The 26,824-nt window shown below is 46.9% G+C and overlaps 1 protein-coding gene across 1 annotated transcript; it reads left to right on the plus strand.

Moving 5' to 3' along the window:
- Positions 1–425: 425 nt before the first annotated feature.
- On the plus strand, positions 426–26,489 carry ACOX2 (acyl-CoA oxidase 2). Its single transcript, XM_058678772.1, has 15 exons — positions 426–535; positions 2,921–3,172; positions 3,385–3,547; positions 3,708–3,859; positions 4,466–4,573; positions 7,949–8,068; positions 8,371–8,486; positions 9,070–9,242; positions 10,773–10,935; positions 12,314–12,504; positions 13,770–13,949; positions 15,517–15,622; positions 18,012–18,229; positions 22,044–22,176; positions 25,808–26,489. Exons 2-15 carry the CDS (start codon positions 3,013–3,015, stop codon positions 25,868–25,870), a joined length of 2,046 nt encoding a protein of 681 aa, XP_058534755.1. The 5' UTR covers positions 426–535; positions 2,921–3,012; the 3' UTR covers positions 25,871–26,489.
- Positions 26,490–26,824: the final 335 nt, after the last annotated feature.

Below are 26,824 nucleotides of genomic sequence, written 5' to 3' on the forward strand. Positions count from 1 at the left end.
TGAGCACCCATTCCCCCCTCCCCACTCCACTGGCATAGCAGATGCTTCACACATGACTGATACCAGAAATGCCAGGCAGGGTGTGCAAACATGTGAAAACATTAACACTGAGCTCAGCAACAGAGGAAGAGAGGAAAACCAGTCCCCTAAAAGAGCCCTTCACACACAGCTTGAGTCCCTGCAGGCACCACAGCTTTTACCTTCAGAAAAGTCTGGGAAGGACAACTGGGGTTTCCTTTGGATGTGCCACTGCTGGTGCCAGTGCTCTCTAGGGAGCCACCATGCTGAGACTGGAGGGCTTTATCCCAGGAGATGCCTCTAAGGATAGCAAAGGTGCCTGGGCAGGGCACAGCACGCATGCCCAGGGAACTAAGAAGGGGAAAAAGTCATCAGCCTTCTGGCCTGCTGACAGCCAGCCAGAGCTGTCAGAGTTCCACGTCCCACCCCTCTAGGGGAGGAGAAAGGGGATGGGCCACGAGCCTACAGCCTGGGAGAGGACAGCTCAGGCCTAGACCGACACTGGCACAAGACAGAGGTGAGTCTCCAAACCCGGCCACAGGGCAGAGGGAAATCCCAAGGATAGGACCCTCCAGGAAGTTCCCAGTGCCTCAGGAAACCACTTTCTTTTGTCCACACATTTACCAGGGTTTCCTGCAGGACAGGCTCTGCCCTAAGTGTTAACACCCCTGCATGCAGGTGACAAAGGTCCCTGCACTCCTTTGTATCCTCTGTCTTAGTGTTGGGGGGAGGGGGAACCAATACACAAAACCCGAACAATGAGATGAGTTTGTTCCCTTGCTTGTTAGGAGGAGAGAGAGAAAAAGAGCAGAGTGATGAAGCCTGGGACCTTAGAGAGGTGTTAGGAGCTGGCACTGTGAGGTAGTTAGGCCACAGCCAGCAACACCAACACCAGCATACCATAAAGATCTAGTTGCTCCACTTCTGAAACAGCTCCCTGATGATGTGCCTGGGAAAGCAGTGGAAGATGGATCAAGTAATTGGGCCCCACTACTCACAGTGGAGACCCAGATGAAGTGCCTGGCTCCTGGCTCCTGGCTCCTGGCTTCAGTTTGGATCAATCCTGGTTGTTGTAGTCATTTAGGGCATGAACCAGCAGACAAGATCTATGTCTCTGTAACTTTGCCTTTCAAATAAATTAATGTAAAAGAAAGAAAGAAAGAAAAGGAAAGAAAAAGAAAAAGAAAAAAGAGGTATCAGAAGTGCCTCAGAGAGGTGAAGTTGGGAGAGCCAGAGTGCTCTGGGCTAAGAACTTATCTCCAGCAAAGGCTGGTGGGGGAGGGAGGCCTAAGTCTGGGACAGCCAGGAGCAGTGAAGGTTGGAGGAGCACAGCCCTGGCAGGAAGCAGTGAGAACAGGTGGTCCCAAAGGAATCCAGCCGGCAGCCCTGTGGGGCCCCATCCTGCAGAAGCATTGTTGGGAAGCTTACTGCCACCATACAAGCTGAGCAAGTACCCTCTGCAAAATGGTAAGCAAAGCAGCACCCTTAGGTGCTGTCAGAGGAAGAAAGGGAGTGAAAAGAGGCAGTCTGCAGGGAGGTGGCCTCTTGTTTACTGCCAGCCAGGCTCTAGGCACTCAAGGAAAAGCAGAGCTAACCTCCTAGGAAGTCACAGCCTTGGGGCAGGGACTTGCCTCCAGCTGTAATAGCTTACAGTTAGGACCACAGAAGGGTGCTGCAGTTAGGAGGGTTTCACAGGAGAAGGGCTCTGGGAAGCTGGGATGCTTAAGGAGCACCAGAGAGGTACACTTTTTTAGAATAAAGTCAGAGAGATCAAAGGGTAGGAGAAGAGTGGGAGGAGGCCAGGTTCAGGACAGTGGCCAAGGTCAGTGGGCAGGTGGCGTGCCAGGGACAGAGGGCACCAGGAGTAAATATCAAAGTGGGAAGGGAAAGCACGTGATTTGTGGTTAAAGTGTTCATCCTAGTGGCTGAGAGAATAAACACAGATGCCAAGACCATGAGAGGTATGGCAGCCTAGGAGCAGGCAGGTTGGGGAGACTTACAAAATACAATGGGCTGTACCTGGGGGCTTCCTGGCTATGGAGCACTGGGGGCCTCAAAGAGACCAAGGGTTTGTCATGAAGGAACAGGACCCATCTTGGCTGAGGGAGAAACCCAGGGGTCTCTAGAAAACACAGCACAGTCAAGCAGCTGGCTTCTTCTCCCAAGTTGCAGTACCACAGGGCTCAGACATAGTGCTGACTGAATCCTGGAGCCAGGGCCTCAGCAGCCACTTTTCTTTGGCACCATGGCACAAGCTAATCCTTTACTTAGAAACACCAACATCCTATATGGATGCAAGTTGGTGTCCTGGCAACTCCACTTCTGATCTGGCTTTCCACCTGTGGACTGGGAAAGTACTGGAGGATGGCTCGAGTCCTTGAGTCCCTGCACCCATATGGGAGACACAGAAGAGGTTCCTGGCTCCAAATAAACACAGCTCTGGCCACTATTGTCATTTGGGGATTTCTCTATCTCTCCTCTCTCTCTGTATACTTGCTTTATCAAATAAAAATAAATAAAATTTTCTTTTAAAAATGTATTTATTGGAAAGGCAGAGTAACAAGGGAGATATCTTCCTCCTGCTGGTCACCTTAGATGCCCTCAATGCCTGGAGCTGAACAAGAAGTCTGCAACTCCATGCAAATCTCCCACATGGGGAGCGGGTTCCTATGTACTTGGGCCACCCTCTGCTGTTTTCTCTGGTGCATTTTCAGGGAGTCAGAAGCAGAGCAGCTAGAACTTGAACAAGTGCTTCAATATAGGCTCTGAGTGTCACAAGCAGTGGCTTAACCCACTGAGCCACAAGATCACTGGCCACCAGCCCTTTTTAATGAGGGCTGTTTTCCTTCCCTGAGCACCTCCCAACTAAAACATAGCCCAGGACAGTTCTTCTTGCACAAAGGTACTTGGCATCACCCAACTGCTGGGAGCTGATCTTCAGAACAGCCAGACCAGAAGTGTCTTTGCTCAGAAACCAGGCCTACTCAGGACAAGATGGGCAGCCCAATACACCGGGTATCACTGAGCGACACATGGAGCAGGAACATGCATCCCGACATTCAGAGCGAGCGGCGTGTGCAGTCCTTCAATGTGGAACGGCTCACCAACATCCTTGATGGGGGTGCCCAGAACACTGCACTCCGAAGGAAAGTGGGTAAGAGGAGGCTGGGGCATGGGGTACCTGAGCTTTTGTGGGAAGAAGAGTCCTTTACATCTTCAAACAACACCCTTTGCTCTTGAGGTCCCACTTGCTAGCAATATCAGTATTCCCTGCTCCTATCTGAGGGATGGACCAGTCCAAGGCAACACATCTGGGCCTCGGTTGTCTCTTCTATAAAATGACCTCACTGTTCTCTTCCCCTGCAGAGGATATCATCTGCAGTGACCCGCAGTTTAGCCGTAAGGACAACTATTTCATGAACCGGAATGAGCTTTACGAGGCTGCCACGCGGAAGAGATGTCATCTACAGAAGATAGCACAGCGCCTGGGCTGGTTGCAAGAGGGTCTTGAATTATACTATGCTCAGAGGTGCTCACTTCTGGGGCAGCCCCCTGCCAGAGATCACTGGGAATCCCCTACCCCCAGCCCCGATAGCCATTAGAGCCATTTTCCCCAACAGAAGCAGAATGCTAGGAGCCCCTTCTGTCCTCCATTCTGAACCCTCAACTATAGCATCTCTCCTCCACAGAGCTCTTTCTGAAGATCTGAACTTAAACTTACAGCAAGTCTTCATGAACGCCCTCAAGAGCCTGGGCTCAGAGGAACAGATTGCCAAATGGGGTCCACTGTGCAGGAACTACCAGATCATCATAACATATGCGCAAACAGAACTGGGGCACGGTGAGCCAGGGTTGCTGCATGTGGTCTCCAGGTTGTGCACTGTACAACTCCAGAGCATCCATTCACATCTCAGATTTGCAGGCCTGTATTTCCAGATCCATATATTTAAGATGAAAGCATGCCAGCAGATGGCAGTCAAGGGTCTTGTGGAAGGGGTGGCCTTTTCTAATTTGTGCAAAACATACTGTATAAGAATACTTCCAAGTGTCTGGAAAAACGAGATTAACAAAGTTTATCTTGAGGCAAACAAAATCATTGCAATCCATGCACAGCTTTTTCACAAAATGCATTCTTCATGTACTTTTCATGGACTTAAAAATATTTTTGTACCAAGATAATCTTACCTGTTTGCTCCCTTTTCCATGTACTTTTTGAGTTACCAATAGGGCAGGTGACTCCTTCTGGAAACATTAGCATCACCCTGCCAAGGGCTGGTAGAGGGAGCTGTGTGTCCCCACCAAGGCCACAGATGGAAGAAAAAAAAATTCCTACAAGTGCAGTTGGGAATTGGGCCCAGTCCATAACACACGGCTGCCTCAGGGTTCCAAACTCACCTGGAAGAACTCTGTCTGGGCCCCATATCTAATGCCTCTCCTTGATCCCAAGGGACATACCTTCAAGGCCTGGAGACTGAAGCGATCTATGATGCAGCAACCCAGGAGTTTGTGATCCACAGCCCCACAGTTACTGCCACCAAATGGTGGCCTGGCGACCGTGAGTATCCCTCCATCCTGCTTCCCCATCTATTCCCAAGATGAGCAAAATCAGAGGGCACAGTAGCATTGGCTACTGTTGGTTTCCTGTTCTGGGCTGGGGATGCTGGACACATCAATTCACCTGCCTGTTACTCTGTCAAATGGGCTGGATGACCTGTGTGTGGAGGGGGGAATGTGAAGAATTTCATTAGGTGAATGGCTGAGACAACGCCCCAGGGGATCCTGCAGTAGATAAGGGAACCAAGCCAACCTTCGGAAGATGAGGGATAGGTAGATAGGTACACACACACACACACACACACACACACACAGAGTCATGGGTACAACACAGTCATATACAAACACTTAGCCTAGGTCCAGATACAACCCTAGTTACTCTTACTTCCTGAGTCATGGGTTAGACTTGCCTCCAGCCACAATAGGGAGCAAAGCTTCCAACGCTGCCAGGAACTCAGACAGCCTCTGCTACCTTCTGTGCCAATCAGGACACCTGCACTGTGTCGGTCTCTGGCCACCAAGTTGCAACCGCACCAAACATCCCTGAAGTTCAATGACATGCCAAGTTCTAAGAAAGAGGTCCCATCAAGGTCCCCTGCCTTGAACTTAGGAATACACTACATGGCACATGGAGACCCAGTCAGGGAATGGCTTATGTGGAAAAAAATAAATACAAGTATAAAGAGTCCCAACACAAAACAAGCAGAGTGATGACAAAGATGGTGGAAAAACAAGCAGAAAGAAGGGCAAGACAGGAAGAATAAGTGAGAAACATGAGAGAGGCAAAATGACCATCAGATCAGTTTTTTTATTTATTTGAAAGGCAGAGAGACCAAGAGGGAGAGGAGGGGAGGAGAGAGAGACAGAGAGAGAGAGATCAATCTCACATGTGCTGGGTCCCTCCGCAAATGCTCACAACAGTTGGGGCTGGTTTAGACAAGCATTCTCATGTGTGTGGCAGGGACCCAACCATGTTAGTCATCTGTTGGCTCCCAAGGGACACATCAGTAGGAAGCTAGAGTAAGGAGTCATAGAGGGTTTTGACCCCGGGCACTTGAAATAATTTGGGCATTCTAACCGGTGTCTTAACTACAACACTGACCTTGCACATCAAAATCAGCCATTAACATCAGGTGTGGGGCCAGCAAGCTATACAACCTTCTGAGAAGGTGATGTCCCACACTGGAGCTCTGGTTCGAGTCCAGGCTACTTTGCTGCAGGTCCAGCTCTCTGCTAATGCACTTGGCAATGAAAGATGGTTTACACATGCCTCCAACATGGGAGATTTAAATGAAATCCCTGGCTCCTGGCTTCAACCTGGAACCAACTCTAGTTGAGCGGCCATTTAGGGGAGTAAACCAGCAGATGGAAGATCTCTGCTTCTGTCTCTCCATGTCTATTGCTCTACCTTTCAAATAAATGCATTTGTTAAAAAAGAAAAGAAAAAGAAGTTGGACTGGGGACAATCCAGGCTAGGTGGACTGTACCTACTGGTACATGCATAAGACAGAGTGGGTGTGGGTTTGTTGGGCTTTGCCACAGCATCAGCTGGCAGATGCTGGCATGGGGACAAACTGTCGAGTTAAACTGCAGTAACCACCTGGAGAGTGCAAAATCCAGGAGTGGGAATAGGCCAATAAGGAAATAGTGGGCACCTCCCTCTTGGGTTGCTAATCCCACTGTTAAGCATGAGAACCAGCACTGGGGCAGCTGTTGGCAGGACAGAGAGTGGCACCCACAGGCATGTGTATGGGCTGGATAGTGGGGCTGGTTGGGTTGAACTAGGCTTAGACTGGACCAGTCTGCTGTACATACTGGCAAGCACAGGAATGAGGGCAGGGGGTGGGCCTGGTGGGGTTATTGCGGGTCGCTCAGACTAGACTACAACTCCCACTGGTTTGTGTGTGAGGGCCAGACCCTGTATTGGCAAACACACACAAGAATCTGGTCTGGGATCACCTCAGATGAAGTTTCTTTGGGAGTCCCCACAACCAAACTGCTGAACTCAGAACTCCAACCATAGAGAAAATTGCAGGTTCCATCATCTGACTGTGGAGTGCATGTGTCAGAGCTGGGCCTCCTCAGTGGCCTAGTCCGAGCAGTGGACAGCATATCCAGAAGCACATGGAAGACATGGCAGTCCCATTGGTAATTGCAGAGGACACCTGGTACCAGAACAGAGGATGGAGAACAGAACAGATCAATCAACTACCCCAGTCAAGTATTGGCAGTGAAAATCTGGGCAAGTGGAGATGCTAAAGTGGACTATGTCAGCCAGAGGATTCTGGAGAGATTTCATTATGATTGGAGTGGCGGGCTTGGCAGCAATTGAGAACTGTTGAACTATCAAAACCACTTGAGCAGAACCTTTGGAGCATGCCGCACATTGGGGACCCTGGGATGGTAGGGAGGCTGGGTGTGGCTTCTCTCCTTATCTCTCCTCTTCTCCCCAGATACAGGAAGGAAAGAAGAGAATGTGAAAACAATGGTCTTACCCACTTTCCTGTAGCCCTTGACCCTTCACATCCTAATCAAATATGTAAAAATTATCAAAAATATAATGTATACAACAAGAAAAAGAAAGTAAAGAAAAAGATCAGGCTGACCAAGATTCAGATTCCAGTTCTGCCCACTTTTGGGCCAGTGACCTTTAGTGTATGGCCCTGGGAGCTCTAGCTGCCTCATCTGGAAATGGAATTCATCCCATCTGCCCTGTGAAACCAGAAGACAATATTACAAGGTGTAACACCACTTGGATTTTAATCAATGGCAATTGTCTGTATTCACTACAATGGGGCTGATGACAGAGTAGTTGATTCATTAATAGTTTAGGAGGAGGGCCCAGCGTGATAGCATAATGGTTAATGTCCTCGCCTTGAACGCGCTGGGATCCCAAATAAGCACTGGTTCTAATCCCAGCAGCTCCACTTCCCATCCAGCTCCCCGCTTGTGGCCTGGGAAAGTAGTCAAGGACAGCCCAAAGCCTTGGGACCCTGCACCCACGTGGGAGACCCGGAAGAGGCTCCTGGCTTCAGATTGGCTCAACTCCAACCATTGCGGCTGTTCAGGGAGTGAACCATCGGATGGAAGATCTTCCTCTCTGTCATTCCTCCTCTCTGTATATCTGCCTTTCCAATAAATAAATCTTTTAAAAAAATAGTTTAGGAGGAACAGAACATATTTTTTGAAGCTTGCTCATATCATAGTGTCTTTGCGAAAAATCTGGTTCTCTGGGGACAAATTCCCCCTCATTGTTACTAGCAACTTTTCAAGAACCTAAAGGTATCTCTCAGTGACCTCTGCCCTGGGAGGGATGGGTTGGGGACAGTGGCACACAGGCCTTGCTGTGACAGATCTTTCATCTTTGTGTTCTCAGTGGGGCTCTCAGCCACGCATGCTCTGGTCCTGGCCCAGCTCACCTGCTCAGGGGCTCAGCGGGGCATGCATGCCTTCATTGTGCCTCTCCGGAGCCTCCAGGACCACACTCCACTGCCAGGTAAACTCATGCTACTCCTTGAGGATTCCTGCCAGGCAGAGATCCCAGTAGGCACTCAGCAGTCCACAGGAGAAGCTGGGAACATGTCCCACAGGCCGGGTGGGATCCAATTGGACAGACCTAGTGCTGACTGGGTAAACTTGAGCAAAGTCAGCATCTGTCTGACCTCAGCTTGCTCACCTACAAACCTGATGTGCTTAAGCCCAGTGCCACAGGCTGCTGTGGGCTTGGAATGTGTATGCAGTGCCTCACTCGGTGCAAGCACTCAGCTGATGGACATTTTCATCTCTGTCTCCTTCTAGGCATTACCACTGGGGACATCGGACCCAAGATGGGCTTTCAACAAATGGACAATGGTTTCCTGAAAATGGATCATGTTCGAATCCCCAGGGAAAACATGCTGAGTCGCTTTGCAGAGGTAAAAGTCCTGGGGAGGCAGCTGATGCTGGCTCTGAAATCTCCTGCATAGGGCTGAGCTTGGCCACATATAGGGATCAAACCACAGGTGAAGTGCAGTGTGTGACTGGGCGAGTCACTTTGCCTTTCTGAGCTTCAGGTCTCTCTGGCATAAATGCTTATCACATGGGGAGTCAGGGTAATTGTGGGATTAGGGGCAAGGCCATCCCAGAGGAGGTATGGGGCCAAGAGTAATAGGATATCACTCATCCATGGCGAGGCCTGGCCATGGCCCAGTGCTAAACAGACACTAGCCAACCAGAGTGTTGACTGAAGACTAAGGGGTCTCCATTTTGCCAGGTGTTAGCCTTTTAGGTGTGGGTTGTGGGGAAGTCAGAGTGTACCAGGACATATGGGGAAGTGCCAATAAACACAGAAGGGTTTCACGATCCATTGGCCAGACCTATCACCCAAGTGACTGCCGCCGTCTGCTATTAAAAGGCAAGGTGAGGAGTATAGCGATCCCTGCAGGGTGTGGAGACAGTTCAGGAAGTGGGACAACCTATGTCTGGTTCAAACCTAACACCTATCCTTGTTCAACACAGGTCTTGCCAGATGGCACCTACGTCAAGCGTGGGACAGCACAGAGCAATTATCTTGGCATGGTGGTGACACGGGTGAACCTGCTGTTGACCTCGATCCTACCTCCACTGCAGAAGGCTTGTGTCATCGCCATGCGTTACTCGGTCATACGCCACCAAGGCCTTCTCCGGCCCAGGCAAGGGACACCCAGGGGCTGGACCCAAGCAGACTTAGCTCCTTCCTGCTCCCTGACGCCCCTCCCACCCAGCTGTGCCAGAGCAGGGTCCTGCATCCATCCGACTGTTGATGGGATCTCTTAGGTTTCTTTTAACCCTCGCTGAGCTACTGTCTGAGGGAGGCTGCATAATTGAATTGTGGTACTGAGAACAGGCTGACATTTCATCCTGACTGGTCTCATCCCAGCCCTGCTGACCGGTCTTGGACAAATCATCTGCCCTCAGTGGGCCCGTTTTCTCACCTATTTCCCATAGGTGTGAACTTGAGAACATCAAATCTTGAAGGGTTGGATAGTATTTCATGCCCTTGAGTAGCAAGATGCAAGAGTCTCATACAAGATGGGCCAAGCGCTGAATGGAGAGCAGACCTAGGTGCCAAACAGTGCAGCTTCTCCATCCATAAAACAAACTTGGCAACCAGAGTGGACTATTAGGGCAGCACTGAAGGTGAAATGCCAGGCCCTGGGGCCCTGGTCCTTTCCTCTGAGACCCAGAGCGTCCTCCACATCCTCAGCTTCAGGATCCTGGGCTGAGGGGGTGGGGACCTCCTTGGGAAGATGGGGTGCTGCCAATGCTGTTGCATCCATAGCCTGTTCACCAGGGCTGGGGCAGTGTCCTGAGGGTGGTTATTTGCAGGCTACATGGGGTGGGGGAGGAGCTGTTGCTCCACAGAGTAGACTGCAGGTTCCTTCCAGTTATTGCAGGTTTCTCACCCTCAGTGCACAGCCACCCTGGGCCCTGACAAGCTGGACAGTTTAGGGCACCAAGGACACAGCAGTGGCAAGGCAGAGAGAGCTGCTTCCTGGGAGTGCCACTGCACTCAGGCTCACAGCCTAGGACCAGCTGTCTCAGCTGGACACATCTCCCAGCACACAGCAGATGTGTGGGCAGAGGAAAGGTCCCACTATCCCTTCACCCCAAGCCCTTGGGACCAGACAGGTTAGAATTCAGACATTTTCAGAGCTTTAGGAAAATACAACACTTAACTTAGTGACTCTCCATGAGGAATAGGACCCACAGGCAAGGAGGTTGGTGTTTTCAGAATGAAATATGCGAATATTTATGCTGAGTTTTTAAATTATTATTATTTGTATTTCTTTGAGGCACAGGATATAAGACAGAGTTCCCATTCACTGGTTCACTCCTCAACTACTACCAATGGTTGCAACTTGGCCAAACCAAAGCCGGGAGCAAGGAATTCAAACCAGGTCTCCCAAGTGGGTGGCAGGAAGCCAATTACTTGAGCCATCACTGCTGTCTAAATTAGCAGGATGCTGGAGCTGAGACTTAAACCCAGGCACCCCAATAGGAGATATATGCTAAGTGATAGGCTAAATGTCTATTTTGAGATGAGGTTCCAGTAGCCTCAAATCTGTTTTGTAATACATTCTGAAGAATTGTTGGTGCCTAATGCTTTATGACACTGAGACTTGGGCAGGTGGGCGTGATAAGTAACTGCCTCCTAAGTCCTCTGCTTCTTTGTTCCTCAGTGATCCAGAAGTCAAAATCCTAGACTACCAGACACAGCAGCAGAAACTCTTTCCTCAGCTGGCCATGTGTTATGCCTTCCACTTCCAAGCCACTGGCCTCTTGGAATTCTTCGAAAACTCCTATAAGTCCATTCTGAACCTAGACTTCACCCTCCTGCCTGAGGTACCTACCATCTGCTGGTGGGTGGGTGAGTGAGAAGGGGGTTAAGTTTGTTCTACCTACTGGGAAGCATCACCATCCAGCATGCCTGCCAACATTCCAGGGTATCTGGGGAGACTGTACCCTGCTCTGTAGGTTCAGAGAACTCCAAAACTGTTAGTGTAAATAATTATACAATGTATAGTGAACATACGGCAACAATCGCTGATTATGCACTTGAAACCCAAAAGGCTCAGAAAGGTATGTCTCTTGGAATTCATCTGGTGGTGTAGTGTGGCCTGAGCTAGCCTAATTGATTCTGTTGAGCATGGACATAGTTTGCATTTTGTATTTTCAACCACAAAGGTTGTCTATAATGCCATCTTAAATGCTCTGTTTTGCCTTTCTTAAAAAAAAAAAAAATCCTGACTCCAAAACACATCTGGGCCAAGGGTCTCAGAGAAAGCACCGTAGACCTAACTGACGCCAAGATTTCATCTCTCCAGATGTGGTACTAAATAAGCATTGTTTTGTTAATCCTTCCAACTGCACCCTGGGTACTTTTTCAGCCCCTTTTGACAGATCAGGAAGTTGAAGCATAGGAAGGTAAAGGGATCCTGCCTCCCTCACAAGAACTTCAAAGTTCCAAAGATGAGGAGGGGCTTTCTAGAACCAAAGACTGAATTCAGGCCAGCTGCCCAGCAGCCCTTCTGTCCTGCTTTCAGAATGCTGTGAAAAAGAATGCCATCACCTTGGTAGTTTATCACCACCAGGAAGTTATTTCTCATAGTAATGCATGGCAGGAAGTCCAAGACCAAGGGGATGGCAGGTTTGGCATCTAGCTGCTTCCTGGGTCATGGACAGCTGTGCGCTATGTCTTCATGTGGGGCAAGGGGTCCCTCAGGCTTCATTTAAAGGGCACTGATCCCACTCACAAGAGCTCCATCCTTACGACCTAATTACTGCCCAAAGACCCCACCTCCTAATGCCATACCCTTGAAGGCAAGGATTCCAACATACACAGATGGAAGCGGACATGCTCAGACCATAGCACCATCGCACACTTCCAGCTGTGGGTTGGTAGTGGACACAGGCCACCTTTCTTAACCTTCTTCCTGACAGCAAACTGCCAGAGGATGGTGGGCACAAGACAAGCAATACTCTCTCACCAAGATTCCAGAGACACGGGTCAGTGTCAGGTTGTCCTTGGTCCAATTTGCCTCTAGAGTGGCATTCCCACTCGTGTGACTTTTGGCTGCATTTCAGCATCCATAAAGTTGTGAGCTGAGAAAGCATCCTATTTCACAGGTGTGTGCAGCATGTAGTGAAAGCTCAGTAAGAGGTAAGCATTGTTGTTACCCCAGGGCCCCTATGCCTCCTGACCACCTTCTTCTTCCTGCAGCTTCACGTGCTAAGCACAGGGTCAAAGGCCATGATATCAGACTTCTGTGTCCAGGGAACTGAGCTGTGCCGCAGGGCCTGTGGTGGGCATGGCTACTCCCAGCTCAGTGGCCTGCCCATCCTGGTCACCAATGTGACGCCCGCCTGTACCTATGAGGGTGAGAACACAGTGCTCTACTTACAGGTAGCCAGGTAAGGTCCAGACTGGCTGGGGGCTCTGTCCAATCCCTGGAGACCACTGAGCTTCTGGGTTGAGGGTTCTGTGTGGTGTCCACAAAGGCAGCGGGAGTTGGGAAGTACTGCCTGGGACTGTCCCAATCCTACCAAGATCACTAACTCAGCTCTCTACTTCTCTACCCGACTGTACTGTGGCCAACTAGGTCCTTACACCTTGGAACCTGTCTGCCTGTCAGTGCTGCTCTAACAACTTCCTGCCAACTACATCTACACATCTCCCCTTTCTCACCCGGGGGGTCTTTGCTCTTGCTGCCCTCTCAGCCAACACGTTTCCTTTGGAGCAATGATTGTGATCTATCATTGTCTTCTCTTTTTCATTACCTTCTTAGCCCTGCTTCTCAATTCAAATAGGTGCTTCTTGAGGGCAGGGACTATACCTTGGCCCAGGCAGAATCCCTCGAACTTAGCAATGAGTATGCATACCAACATGTTATCCCCTGAGGGGCAGGAAAAAATGGGCAAGTCAGCCTTTTCCCAACAGGCAGCTTTTTCACCCCTCTAGTGTGCTGGGACCCTGAAGTTGCTAAAGCCCCTTATGCTCACCTTTTCTTAGGTGACTCCTCCCTGTACTGGCAAATATAACAGATAACACATACTTGGGCTTTAAAGACATATAATATTGACTATTTTTCCAATTACTAAAGGAATATCATTGCATGTGCCAAGCACTTTCCAAATATTCTATGCCTCAATTCCTCCTCATCACCACCACCCTTCTCCCCCCTCCTCCCATGCACATTTCAGGTGAATGGAGAAGCTGTGGTAGCATCACACAGGTCTTATGGAGCTGCTCAGGAATCCAGGGTTGTCTGTACCCAGGACTTGGAGTCACTGGGCTCCGCCTTGCCTTTGTATTAACATTCTTGCATCTCTCCTTCCTTCAGCTAAGAAAATTTAATTTCCGCATAGTCACTGTGCAAGTCAGAGCAAATCTCCAAATCGGGAGAGAAATCCTGACAGAGGGTTTTGTTTGTTCAGACCTTCCAGGACGTGTGTTCAAGGTCTGAGAGTATTGGCCACAGCTCCCTAACCTGCTGCAGCACATCTTGCTGTAGGCCCTGCCCCACAGCAGGAGGGCCTTGGGGCTCTGCAGGGAGCTAGCAATTACCAGGAAGAAGGCTCTTCCAGGGGCTGGGGAGTCAGGAGGGCTCTGGGAGTAAGCGGTGCTGGGGCTCTCTGAGTCTGCCCTCTTACCTGTCTCTACCCCACCCCACCCCTAGGTTTCTAGTGAAGAGCTACCTGCAGGCTCAGGGGCTCTCAGGTTCCACGTCGCAGCATCCATTCCCCCAGTGTGTCTCATATCTCACACTGCCTGACCTGGCCAGGTGCCCAGCACAGAAGGCAGCTGACTTCCTCCGCCCAGAGCTCTACACAGCAGCCTGGGCACATGTGGCAGCCAGGTAAGCCATGTGGAGCCGAGAAGTCAGCTGTGCCCTTGGAGGCAGGCCCTGCCCATTCTGGGGCCACCTCTAGGAATTGGTTGTGGAAGCAACAGGGGATGGAGGGGTGCTGAGGGCAGGTGGAGAGTGGGCATTTGTGGAGACCCTTCTAAAAACCACCCCAGCCACTGTGTCCACCATCCTAGCTCCTGCTACCAGGGGCAGAGGGAAGGTGAAGAGATTCCCATCATTTCCCCAACTGGACATGGCCTCCCTGGCCCTGAGGGGAATTGTGTAAATTCTTAGATTCTTACAGTGACTAGCAATATATCAGAATGCAAATATGACTAAAAATCAAGATTCACATGTTGAAATATCCTATAATCTAAAAATCATTTTTAAAATACCACCATACAGAAGGATGGATAGAATTGGTTTATTCCTAGGGTCTAGTAGACTTCAAGGAAACAGGTAAGACCAAGGACTCCTCGATTCTGCCATTTAGCAAGTAACATCCACTTTGTATGGGAAATGACCGGATATGCTGGGGGCTGGGAATAAGGGGAAGTCCTTGTCAATAATAAACATCATCCTGCAAGACAGGCAGACTATACTACCTAGAAAGAAAACCTTCTCAACTCTGCAAATGCAAACACCAGAAACTGCCTCAGAAAAAAAAAATCATTCCTGTGTATCATAGGTCCTTTATCCCAGCCTGTAGAAGACCTGGGATGGTGAATGTGACTTCCAGATCACAAGCAACTTAGGACGCCCATTGATTTGTTCCACAAACCTTTAAGTGCCTGTGCTACACCAGGCACTGTTCAAGGCACCTGGGATCTATCAACTAGCCAGTCTGCTAAAAGCTTAGGGCCCAGAGAGCTGCCACATTAGCTGAGAGTTGGAAAGTAGAAAATAAGGCTGCCAGGATAATTAAAGCACCATTAAGTTTCTCTTTGCTTGGAACTCCATGTGACATTTGCTTTTGTACAACCTACAAAAAGGTAAATGTTGCTTAATAAAGAGTGTATAGTATACAAATTCCAAGGGTCATGGATGGGCAAACAGGGAACAACAACAACAAATGGGGACTAAAGGTTAGTCAAATGGCACATGATATTGGGGACAAGGGTTAGTTTTCTGGTTTTAGATCCCTTGGTAGAACTTGGAGCAGGCAGGGTTGCCAGCCGTTAAAGAGAAACCATTTTGCTGGCAAGGCCCACGGGCAGCCAGGCCAGAGGGAGGCCCGAGAACACTGGCCTCAGGACGCAATGGGAGTTAAAACGGGAGAGCAGCTCCTGCAGTGGCTGCTGCACAACAGCATAATGAAGAAAAAATTCAAGTCCTGGCTGTGCAATCCTGGCCAAGTCAGCTCACCTCCCTGGGACTGGTTTTTCCCCACTGCTGATTGGGAATGTGTGGCTTGAGAAAGCGCTCAGGAGGAGCATCTCTTGAGCACTGCACTCTAGGTTCACATCTAAAGGACCAACAGGTAGGAACTACTGTGCCTCTGAGGGAGCCCAGGCAGCCCATCGGTTCTGTTGGCTATGACTGGGTCAGAGCTGAATGGTCTTTTTCTGGCTTTCAGGCTCACAAAGGATTCAGTGTACCACTTACAGGCCCTGACGCAATCTGGGGCTGACGAACATGAGGCCTGGAACCAGACAACTGTCATACACCTCCAAGCAGCTAAGGTGAGCTGGGGCTCAAAGGGCCCCCCTGCTGGGATAGTCCCAGCTTTGCCCCTGTTCCCAAGCCCCGTGTGGTGCCCTCATTTCACTTCCAAGGCTTCAGTCCAGGGCATTTTAATTAAAGGACTTAACTCCAACACAATCTTGCTGGTAGCTCTTAGGGGAAAAGGTAATGAGGCAGTGTTATTGGATTTGCTTCAGGTTGTTCAAATATTTTCTCCCAGATTGAAAAGCAGGTCAAGTCTCCCCTTAGTCCCTCAGGCAATTCTTGGATGTCTGATTCAATTTCCACCATGTTTTGTGTTGTGCATAAGTCATAGCTGGTTGGAAGATATTTAAGCATCCATTGTGTACCAGGCACTAGGCAAGGTGTTACAACAGTGAAGCCACTGCCTACATGTAGGTACAATCAAGGAAGCACTGTGACAGGGAAACACAGACTGCTATGGGATCCCAGGAGAGATGCATCTCTGCTCACCTGGAGGAATGAGAAGAGGCCTAGAGGCCCCAACTTCAAGGATGAACTAAGATTAACCAGCTGAAGGCTATGGTGACAGTTTTGCAAAGGGAAGTTTTCAACCGAACGATAGCTGATACAAAGAAGGAGGCAAGAAATGGCTAGCACTAGGGAAGAAATGTGAAGTCCCTTCTCACCCTGGGTGTTAACCTCTCTATCGGATGAAGGAATCTGGAAGAGCCCTTGGGGATCTGACCCTGTAGAGTCAGATTCTGCCCAGGAGAGACATCAGAGTGCAGGAACCCTGGAGCAAATGCTGCACTCTTCAGAAGCCAGCCTATCTGTAGCAGGTCTGCATCTCAGGGGAATCATGGCTCCCACTTACTGGCTATGTGACCTTGGGCAAGGAACTTCGTCTCTCTCATGGGTGGCAGAGTGGAGTTGTCAAGGCCTGCCTGGGAAAGGTAGATTCTTCCCAAACGAGAACCAAAATCAGGTCACTATCCTACCAAAGACTGACAGTCATCCCTAGAACTCGTGGAATAAAATCCCCGCTGTACCAATCCCAGTCCTTCATCACCAGGTGTGGGTTCTCCCATCCACTACACAGTTCCCCTCATCACCTTGCTGTACCCCCATACTCCAGCCTGCTCCAAGTGTAGTCCTTTGCCCAGAAGGTCCCCTGGCCTGCAATGACCTTTCCTTATCCCTGTTCCCCTAGATGCATTCCTTTAATCCCCAAGACACGATAATTCTGGCTACTTAAAGTCCCTCCTAGCAGTATGGGAGCTACTGCTAGGCTAGATATCCATGTGCTCAGGCCCCGCCCCAGCATCTGCACTTGGACAAGATTTCTATGTGGTCTGTTGACACTGGTTTATATTCTCCTGCCCACGCTCTTTATGGAACTCCCCAAGAAGTATTGTTTTAGGTGGTACTGGTGAACTCCAGGAGGTTTCAAGAGAGAATACTCAAAATGATGGGCATGGACCATTCTAAAAGGGTTTCAGGCCTAGAGAAAGCATAGTTGAAATCCTGCTGTGGAACCGGCATTTGTTCTTTGGTTGCCAGGCTATGGAGGGGAGGAGGGACCCAAGGAAGGAGCCTATCTGACACAGGAGCTCCCATCAGGCTGATGGTGGAAGTCACTTAACAAACACATGGTTGAGCACTGTTGAAACAACTGATTGTACTGGACAGCTGCCTATGGGTTAAATAACGGTACTGCTTACCTTAAGAGATTAAACTGCAGCAGGGATAAATTTCATATACATCTTAAGTCCCCACTTTCTTTTTTCTTTAACTTATTTTTGATAATGTTTACATAGTGGATTAGGAAGGGAAGGGTCCAGGATCAGGGGAAAATTGGTGAGACCTTTGTTTCCACATTTTCTTCTCCTTCTTCCTGTATCTGGGAGAAGGGGAGAGACAAGACCTGGCCTCCCAGCAGCCTCAGCAGCACCCGGGGAAGGGGAACGGCACCCGATGTCATTCCAAGAACCCCCACTTTGTCACCCCTGTGAGCACACCCTTGCCCGCACCTTGAACAGAACAGATAATACATGGTTAGTCTCTTAATAAAGGAATCTGTCCCCCATTTCCCCCAAGCCAGCCTCCAGTGATCCTGTATGTTCCTCTCCACTTTCAAACCTACTTGAATATGCTCCAGGCAAAATGAGAAAAACCAGGGGCCAAATTTCAAAGTCTGCCAGCCCCCGCCAACATGCACACATACACGTTCAGTCATATACACCATCACAACAACAGCTATGCCAGAACTGGAGGAAGCTAGGAGAGGAGTTGGCTGCTGTCAGTGTGCTGGGAAACACATGGCTGCAGCAAGTCTATTCCCAGCAGTCCTGCCAAAGTTTCCAGTGTGGCTCCTGGAGCTGGAAACCAAAACTCTGTGGTTAACACCTCTGTGTATCTTTGCAGGCACACTGCTACTATATCTCTGTAAAGAGTTTCAAGGAGGCTGTGGAGAAGCTAGGGAATGAGCCAGCCCTTCAGCAGGTGCTCAAACGCCTCTGTGACCTCCATGCCCTGCACGGCATCCTGAATAACACAGGAGACTTTCTCTATGATGGTTTCCTGTCCGGGGCCCAGGCAGAAATGGTGAGAACAGCCTACCTGGACCTGTTCCCCCTGATCCGGTGAGTAGCTAGACCTTCACTCCATTGCAGCTTCCAGAAACCCCTGTCACAGGTCACTTCAGTCTCTAAAACCTTGCTAATGAGAGGGATGGCAAAAGCAACAACAGCCCTGCAGAGATTTATGCCCTAGTATTATCATGCCAACATAAAGCATGATGGATTTAACAAAAGAATAAAATGGGAAAAAATTAGACATAAAAATGCTTGAGAATAAATTAGCTTCTTCAAGTCTCCAACACTGCCAAGGCAACAGGGGCATGCTCACTTTCTAGGGCACAGGACTACAATGCCTCCTGCAGTGTAGGAATATTGTGCATTAATCATATTAGCCTTAATCATAGCCCACATGGAAGGGGCACTGAGGTGCCAGCCAGGCACTGTGCCAGGAGCTTGGCACATATCATCTTGTATAGTCCTGATGGCCCTTTGAAATGGATACTTTGAAGCTCCCTCCTTTACTGGGAAGGAAATTCAGGCTTCTGGAAGTTCATTTGCTCGGTGTCACAAAATTAGCCAAAGGAACAGCCAGATACCCTCTCAGGCCTGTGTGATACCCAAACTTGTAGTCTTAACCTGTTCATTAAGGTCAGAGTGGGAAGTATTGCCTTTATTTCAAATATATTTCTAAAAATAAATAAATAAATAAAATCCCTGACTTTGATATCTGTATTTAAGTTCTTAGCAAGAAGTTTAGTGAACTTATTTTAATCCTTCCTCATCATCATTATTAGATTCAAGCAAGAATTCACATATGGATTTGTACAATTACGCAAATCATAGTTAAATGTAACATAATGGATAATTTAAGCTCATGGAATACAAATGCAATGCTTTCATCTTATTATCATATATACATCTAAATGATTACCTAAAAAGCAAATCGAAGTCCAACCTGCTCAAACAATGGGAAGAAACAAAAAATGATGCCTGTTATATTGGGGGAAAGTGACTTTTCTAGTACCTCCAAGAATTCTCACTGTCAATTATACTTAGGAGAATAAAAATAAATATTTAAAAGATAAGACTTCCTGGTTAGGTTAAAAACAACTACACCGAATTCTTACTTGTTAGAAATTTACTGTTATGTGCCATTTATGACTTCACATAGGTTCTTAACAGATAGTTGGTGACCAGAACATGTTCTTTGCAATTAAATGACCAAAAAAATTGCTCAAAGTACATTTGATACAATCATTCCCTAAGTATTACTTTCCCTAAATAGAGAAACCATCCTGGCTTCCAGTGATTGAAATTATTAAAAGCATAATTAACTACTACACCGCTCAGCCCCATGTATGTCAAACTCGCTCAAAGGCTCAGCATTTGAAAGCACACGGCAAAAAAAAAGTCTAGTCCTGGCTGGTAGCGATGATAAAATACAAAAGATCACCTTATCATGCCACAAGTATTTCTTTTTTTTTAATCTGCAAACAGCACTTGTGAGTGCCCACTGCAGCTCCAGGGACGCAGAATGCGAGACAAGACAGACAGCAATGACGCAAGTTGCCAGCTTCCACAAGCATCACATCCACAAATTGATTTACTTACATTAGGGTTCCTAAGTAACCTCACCACGGCAGGGTAATGAAGTATGTAACAGATTCCATGCTTTCAAAGCTTCTGTGTCATAGTTCCCTGCCTTGATTAGTCATGTCTACCCTCAGATTTCTGTGATGACACATGAAGGACAACAGCTCTCTATTTCAAGTGACACCAAGAACCAGCTCTCTATGCAATGCTCATTAACAGACCCAGTTTTAAAAGATCCTAAGATGCCAGTTGGGGAACAGGTGATTATTCAACCTATGCATTCAGTTTTCTTCCTTCCTGAAGCCCTACCGAAACATCAGCAGATACACTGCAAGTTTTGAAAAAGCCAAAACCAACAAACAGGAGAGGGAAGATGAAAGTGGGAGGGTACATGGCCACATAGTGAGTCTCTCAGCAGACAAGCAACAGTAAAGAACCCCAGGGAACTAGCAGCACTATGGTTATTTTACAGTTGCTTAAAAGGCATAGCAACAGAGTGACAGAGCAAGAGTAAGAATCAGAGTGACAGTGAGAGAAAGAGACCTTTCACTCACGGCTGAATCCCCCAAATGCCTGCAAATATGGCTGCCAGTCTGAAGCTGGGAGCCCAAAACTGCACCCAGGTCTCCCAGGTCAGTGGGTGATCTCCCGTGTGTGTGAGCCATCACCGGCTGCCTCCCGGGTCCTGGATTGCATTAGCAGGAAGCCAGATATGAAGTACAGGAGCTAAGACAATTAACTGGTAATAAGATGTGGAATGTGCCACAATGCTCACCCCAAAAGCATGTTTCTATACTGATGGGAATCACCCAGCAGAGAGGGGAGTTTGGGTGTGGTAGAGGAAAGGGAGCAACCTTACTAGAACACTGTTCTCCAGCAGGCAAATACAAAAGGCAAAGCAAGAGAGGTTGAATGGACTGAAAGGGAATAACTGAGCTGAGCTAAGAAGGGAGGAGGCACTGTCTTCCTACCAGAATGGGAATTTGTGAATATTGCCTCCATTTTATCGGTGAAATAGGACACAAAGTCATCCATGAAAGAGACATGGGAAAGAGGGGCTGTGCATATTTCATAACTGAAGAGAAGTCTGAAAAAGTAAGCCTAAAAAATTAGAGCAATGTAATGACTGCAAAGAAGTGAGCAGGGCCTGCCACAACCCTCAGCACACCAGTCAGGCTTGATTTTTCTAACCTACACAGCTACAAACTTGTGGCATGAAATCAGTAGAATAACAACGACTGGGTTTTGCAAAACTAGTATGACGAGGCAAGAAACACTGCTGAATACACTTTTGAGTGAGTGCATATAATGAGCCTTGAAATTGCAGGAGGATACGAGGAGCGATGTGAGGTCACAAGATTAGAGACAACACACAGGTGGGAAAGCTGAAGATGGCAATGAAGGGTTGTCAGAAAATGGGCAAACTGGGTACAGCACCCCAGTCACCTTGGACACTTTGATGATACAGTCACTGACATTACCACTGATTAGTGATCTGAACAAAATGAAAACTGCACTAAGAGACCAGAAGGCCAAGCAGAGAGTGTGTGGAGACAGGGAGAATTGGGCTAAAAACAAATCGTGCTCCCTTGTAATAGTTACTCACCACTAGGTGATCTCTAAAACTAAACCATCAAGAAGTAACTACATCGGGCCCGGCGGCGTGGCCTAGCGGCTAAAAGTCCTCGCCTTGAACGCACCGGGATCCCATATGGGCACCGGTTCTAATCCCGGCAGCTCCACTTCCCATCCAGCTCCCTGCTTGTGGCCTGGGAAAGCAGGAGAGGACAGCCCAGGGCTTTGGGACCCTGCACCCGTGTGGGAGACCCAGAAGAGGTTCCTGGTTCCGGCATTGGATTGGCGCATACCGGCCCGTTGCAGCTCACTTGGGGAGTGGATCATCGGATGGAAGATCTTCCTCTCTGTCTCTCCTCCTCTCTGTATATCCGGCTTTCCAATAATAATAAAATCTTAGTAACTACATCAAGAAGATATCGAGGAGATGTTCAGGTAAATACCCAAACGTCAGCTAAGGGACTGCAACTGACTGCCTCTGGAGAAAAGGAAATGGAGAGGAGACAGTGATATGTTAACAGGTCTCAAGGAACTCTCATTATATTGAACACATATATAAGAGATTACAGAACAAAACAAAAACCTGAATTCATCACGAAATGAGTAACGATTCAATCCCAACCCAGATTAAGTGTTAGCCACTAACCCAACCTAACAAGATTCAAAAGAACATTCTGAAATACTTAAAAAACTTCATTTCTTCCCTCAGGAAGGACGCCATCCTGTTAACTGATGCTTTTGACTTCAATGACCACTGTTTAAACTCAGCGCTTGGCTGCTATGATGGAAATGTCTATGAACGTCTGTTCGAGTGGGCACAGAGAACACCCAGCAACAACCAGGTAGTTGAGTGGAACGTGTTATGAATTATGTAAGAGTAGAGAACACACAGTGAGCATACCTCTGCATTTTCCCATTTCAATTGACTCCCATCAGTTTGGAAATCACTTAGTACAGCACGTCTGTCCAAGATATTTTTAGAGAATATATAAACCAGGAGTGGATGTGGCTGGCAGGAAACCTAAGGCAGCACTGTAATTAACAAAATGTATGGCTCAGAATTTGGTAAAATGAATTGAAAGGCCCAAGCTCTAAATTGTAGCTTGATGTAACGAAGGCACATGCATATAATGATAAAATGGCTTTGAAGTGAAAGAAATAAGAACACTGCAATGATTCAATATCTTTCCAGCCCTTGAAATCTCAATGCTGTGTAAATTAAGGTTGGTATTCAGGGTTCACACCTTCCTGCTAGAGACACTCCCTTCCTCCCCTTCACTGTGAGGAGCACAGAAGGCTGTGGTGCTGCCACCAACAACCCAGGAGGCCACACATGCGACAATGGCAAGAGCGACAGCCCCGGAGACCTCCTAGGACTCAACTACTCTCTTCTTTAGGGCAAAGATTCACAAAATTCCAAAGCATTGAGCCAGAGTCTCAGTCTCTACTAAGTTGCACTGAAAAAAGTTAGGAATATTGGTGACTAACTGCAATGAAGAAATAAACCTTGCATTTAGGGAACCAGTATTTAACAGCAGACTTGCCACAGATGATGAAAACAGAATCTAAGGGCACACAACAGATTCGTTTTTTTGTTTTTTGTTTGTTTGTTCTTTAAGTTTTCCAGTGCAAATACACGAATCAGATGGTGAAACTTCCTTTCTTACCTCCCTGGTCCAATTTCAGAAAAGGTGTCTCAACAACTCATCAAACTGGCAACTCCCAAGCTTTCGTTCACACTTAGTATGGTGTGAGACGGGCTCTTTTTGTTTTTTTTGAGCCTGGCTCTTAACCATTTGCTTCGCATCCTGTCAGACTTCATAGCTTAATTTAACATAATTATCTAAAGTTAATAACACCACAATTACTCCCAAGATTATAGCTGATCGCTTCTGGTCATTCCCTGTCCTCAAGAAGGCATCCATTTAACTCAGTGAGGAAATGCAGACATTTACACCTAATCTATATCTAGTGTGCTACTTTTTCTGATTAGATCCCACCTCTCTAGGCTTAAATTCTGGGATCCAAATGCAGCAGTCTCCACTACAAGCCAGCTCACTTGGTCTAAAGATAAACACTTGTCCCAGGGGCTCTCTAGAGAGACACCTGCCAGGAAATGCTGCCGCATAGAGCCCAATCCTGATTAACAGCCATTCCAGAAACATCCTAGTTCTCCCAACTTAAGCTTCTGTAAAGAAAGTGAGGGCCTTTCTTGATTTATATATATATTTTTAAAAATCCTTATTGTTAAAAGCTTACTCTAGGGTCTGGCATGAGTAGTCTAAATGCTTGTACACACCAAGATCCCATATAGGCTCCCTGCTTTTGTGGCCTGGGAAAGCAGTAGGGGAGGGCCCAAAGCCTTGGGACTCAGCATCCATGTGGGAGACCCAGAGAAAGCTCCTGGCTTCAGAACAGCTCAGCTCCCGCTGTTGTGGCCACTTGGGAAGTGAACCAGCAAACAGTTCTCTGTTTCCCCTTCTCTCTATATATCTCTCTTTCCAATAAAAATAAATCTTAAATTTTTTTTTTAAAGCTTACTCTGGACATTACCTGAGAGCAGGCTTATTTGGGGGCACAGCTGACCTATAGTATCAGGTCTTTGTAAAACACATGCACTTTACCCCATTCACTTTTCTCCATCTCCTTCCACTTCACTATGAACAAGAATGGAGTCTATACTCTTCTACCTCCAAAACTGATCATGAAGTAGACACACTGCATTTATGAGATAAAGCAACACAATTTTATGACCTACATGGTGAGACAGAGGAACCTGCTGCATATAAAATGCCGCACTCTTAGTATCTTGGCTTATACTACCTTGCTAACAAAACAAAAAACAAACAAAAAAACAAAACAAAAAAGGTGGCAGGTGCAGCAATGTGACTCTCATGCACAGCAATTCAGAAATGTGAATTTACAAATGACCTAGGAGAACTGTTTCCAGTTAGTCAAAATGACTCAGTTGACTGCTAATATGCAGCAGAAGGATCGTACAACACTTTGCTGGCTCCTTCAGAGGCCACCAGCATAGCACTTGTAAAGTATAATTTCCTAATCTATTACAGATCATTCTAAGCTGCAAAGCTACATTTTCCCTCATTTGCACAGTAGAAAAAGGCACAAGACAGGTAGTTCAAATAAATTAAAACAGCAGCTACGCTGAAATGTGCCCTGTAGACACAAAACCACAACTGGGAATATATTTCTCTGACATTTTTCAACCAAAAAAGAAGTGCTCTGCTAGCTTGTCTTAGAATTCTAAAAGAATCTCTTCTGGGGCAGGCTTTGTTGTCTGGGCAGGGGTAGCGTGCTCCTTCTTAATTTACTCTAGTCATCTCTACTCTTTTTTTCCTGATAAGGATGCTATTTCAAACCAGTTTCAACCATAGTAAACTTGCAAAGACTGTTCCTCCCCTAAGCAAGAAAGAAAGCAATCAAAGAAGCAATGGGGATCATGTCCCTTTCTCCACCCCCACCCAAGTTTTCTATGGTAAAAATTTAATTAAGCTGCAATTAATGTGTTAAACACATCTATTAATTCATTCACTCCATCCGTCAACAAGCTACAGAGCCAGAAGTTATCCAACGTCCTGAGGACATACTGGAGAACAAAAGCTGCAGACTCTGTTCAAGGAGCAGTTTTACAGGGGATGAACATAAAAGCAAAACAAAAACAAAGAAAGAAAGATGAGGCTAGAGCCATGAGAAAAAAACAAACAACAACAACAGTGACATAGAAATACTTGAGGTACAGATACTCTATGCTGATGGAGAATTTAGTTTACCTGAATCTCCTCTCTGGCTCCTTACTTTGTGGCTAATGCTCAACTTCAAAGAGCCTCAAAGAGTCAAGCCTTTTAATTGTATTAAATTCCAAAAGCAAGAGCCCGGCGTAAAAGCCTCATGGCTAAATCTTTGCCTAACAACTGCCAGGCTCCCATATGGATGCAGGTTCATGTCCTGGTTGATTCCACTTCCCATCCAGCTCCCTGCCTGTGGTCTGGGAAAGCAGTAAAGGATGGCCCAAATTCTTGGGACCCTGTGCCCACATGGGAGACCCAGAGGAAGCTCCTGGCTTCAAAATGACTCAGCTCTTGACTGTTGCAGCCACTTGGGGAGTAAACCAGCAGACAGAAGATCTTTCTCTCTGTATCTCTCTCTCTGTAAATCTTCCTTTGGATAGAAATAAATAAATCTTTAAAAAAAATTCCAAAAGCAAATGTTAAGCTTAATTTTTTTTAATTAGCCACCTGCAACCACAATTTAAAATTTGTATGAGAAAAGATGTCCTTTGAAGAAAATGTTTCTCCATATGTTCGCATAAAGTGAATCTTCAAAATAATTTTTGAAACTAATAATCCTATGTAATATTTCTTTTTTTGAAGGTAAGGACTTAATTTGAAAATAAAGGTCATTAATCTGGGCAGAAATATTCTGCATTAATAATACATTTCTTTCTACAAACAGGAGAACCCTGCCTATAAGAAATATCTACAACCGCTATTACAAAGCTGGAGAGCTAAACTATGAAACAAGCAGCATTCAAGAGGCAAACAGCACCACTCTGTGATCATGGCATTGTGACATACGCAGAAAACGTACATTTTAAATTACAAATGAACTCTTTTGGTCGTTATCTTTTAGATGCAACTGGAAATAGTATCTGTGAAATAGTATTTATGATTTATTTCAATCTGTAAGAGGAAAAACATGGAGTGAATAATCACTGAAGCTGATCAATGCATGAATAAGTGGGATGTGGGTGTTCATGACACTGTTTACTCTTCAAATATCAACCAATTAAATGCAGATTCCTAGGTATGAAAGTATGAATTTTTAAAAATGAACTCTCAGTACTGGCACAATGGCTCAACTGGGTAATCCTCTATCTGCAAGTGCTGGCATCCCATATAGGCACCAGTTGCTCCACTTCCCATCCAGCTCCCTGCTTATGGCTTGTGAAAGCAGTGCAGGATGGCACAGAGCCTTGGGGCCCTGCACTCATTTGGGAGACCCAGAAGAAGGTCCTGGCTCCAGGCTTCATATTGACTCAGCTCTGATGATTGAGGGCATTTGGGGAATGAATCAGCAGATGGAAAATCTTTTTCTGTCTGTCCTCCTCTTTGTAAAATCTGCCTTTTTCAATAAAATAAATCTTAAAAAAAATTCAAGCTATGTTTTTCACATTATTTCAATTTATTCAGTTAGATAAACCACTCAAAACTGAATGCCAGCAGATAAATAGCAAATATATCTTTGCTGTCTACCTTTCCTGATATATAAATAAGCGTTCTATGGTTAACAGTTAATCTGAAAAGATTTATCAACAGCAATTTATCAAACTAGTAAACTGGGCAAGAAAAAACCTTGAAAAGTTTTAACTTTAAGCCCTTGGAACAATTAGCATTATTCCCATTTCTGCAGCAGGTTTCATCTACTTTGACCTCAATGTCACTTGACTCAGCTCAACAACAAATACTTGTA

The sequence above is a fragment of the Ochotona princeps genome, chromosome 21 (assembly GCF_030435755.1).
Source record: "Ochotona princeps isolate mOchPri1 chromosome 21, mOchPri1.hap1, whole genome shotgun sequence".
NCBI lineage: Eukaryota > Metazoa > Chordata > Mammalia > Lagomorpha > Ochotonidae > Ochotona > Ochotona princeps.

Coding starts and splice junctions, on each gene's coding strand:
- ACOX2 (XM_058678772.1), top strand. CDS start 3,013: ATGGGCAGCCCAATACACCGGGTATCACTGAGCGACACATGGAGCAGG. Junction 3,173..3,384: donor TGCACTCCGAAGGAAAGTGG/GTAAGAGGAGGC, acceptor CTTCCCCTGCAG/AGGATATCATCTGCAGTGAC. Junction 22,177..25,807: donor GAACACCCAGCAACAACCAG/GTAGTTGAGTGG, acceptor TTCTACAAACAG/GAGAACCCTGCCTATAAGAA.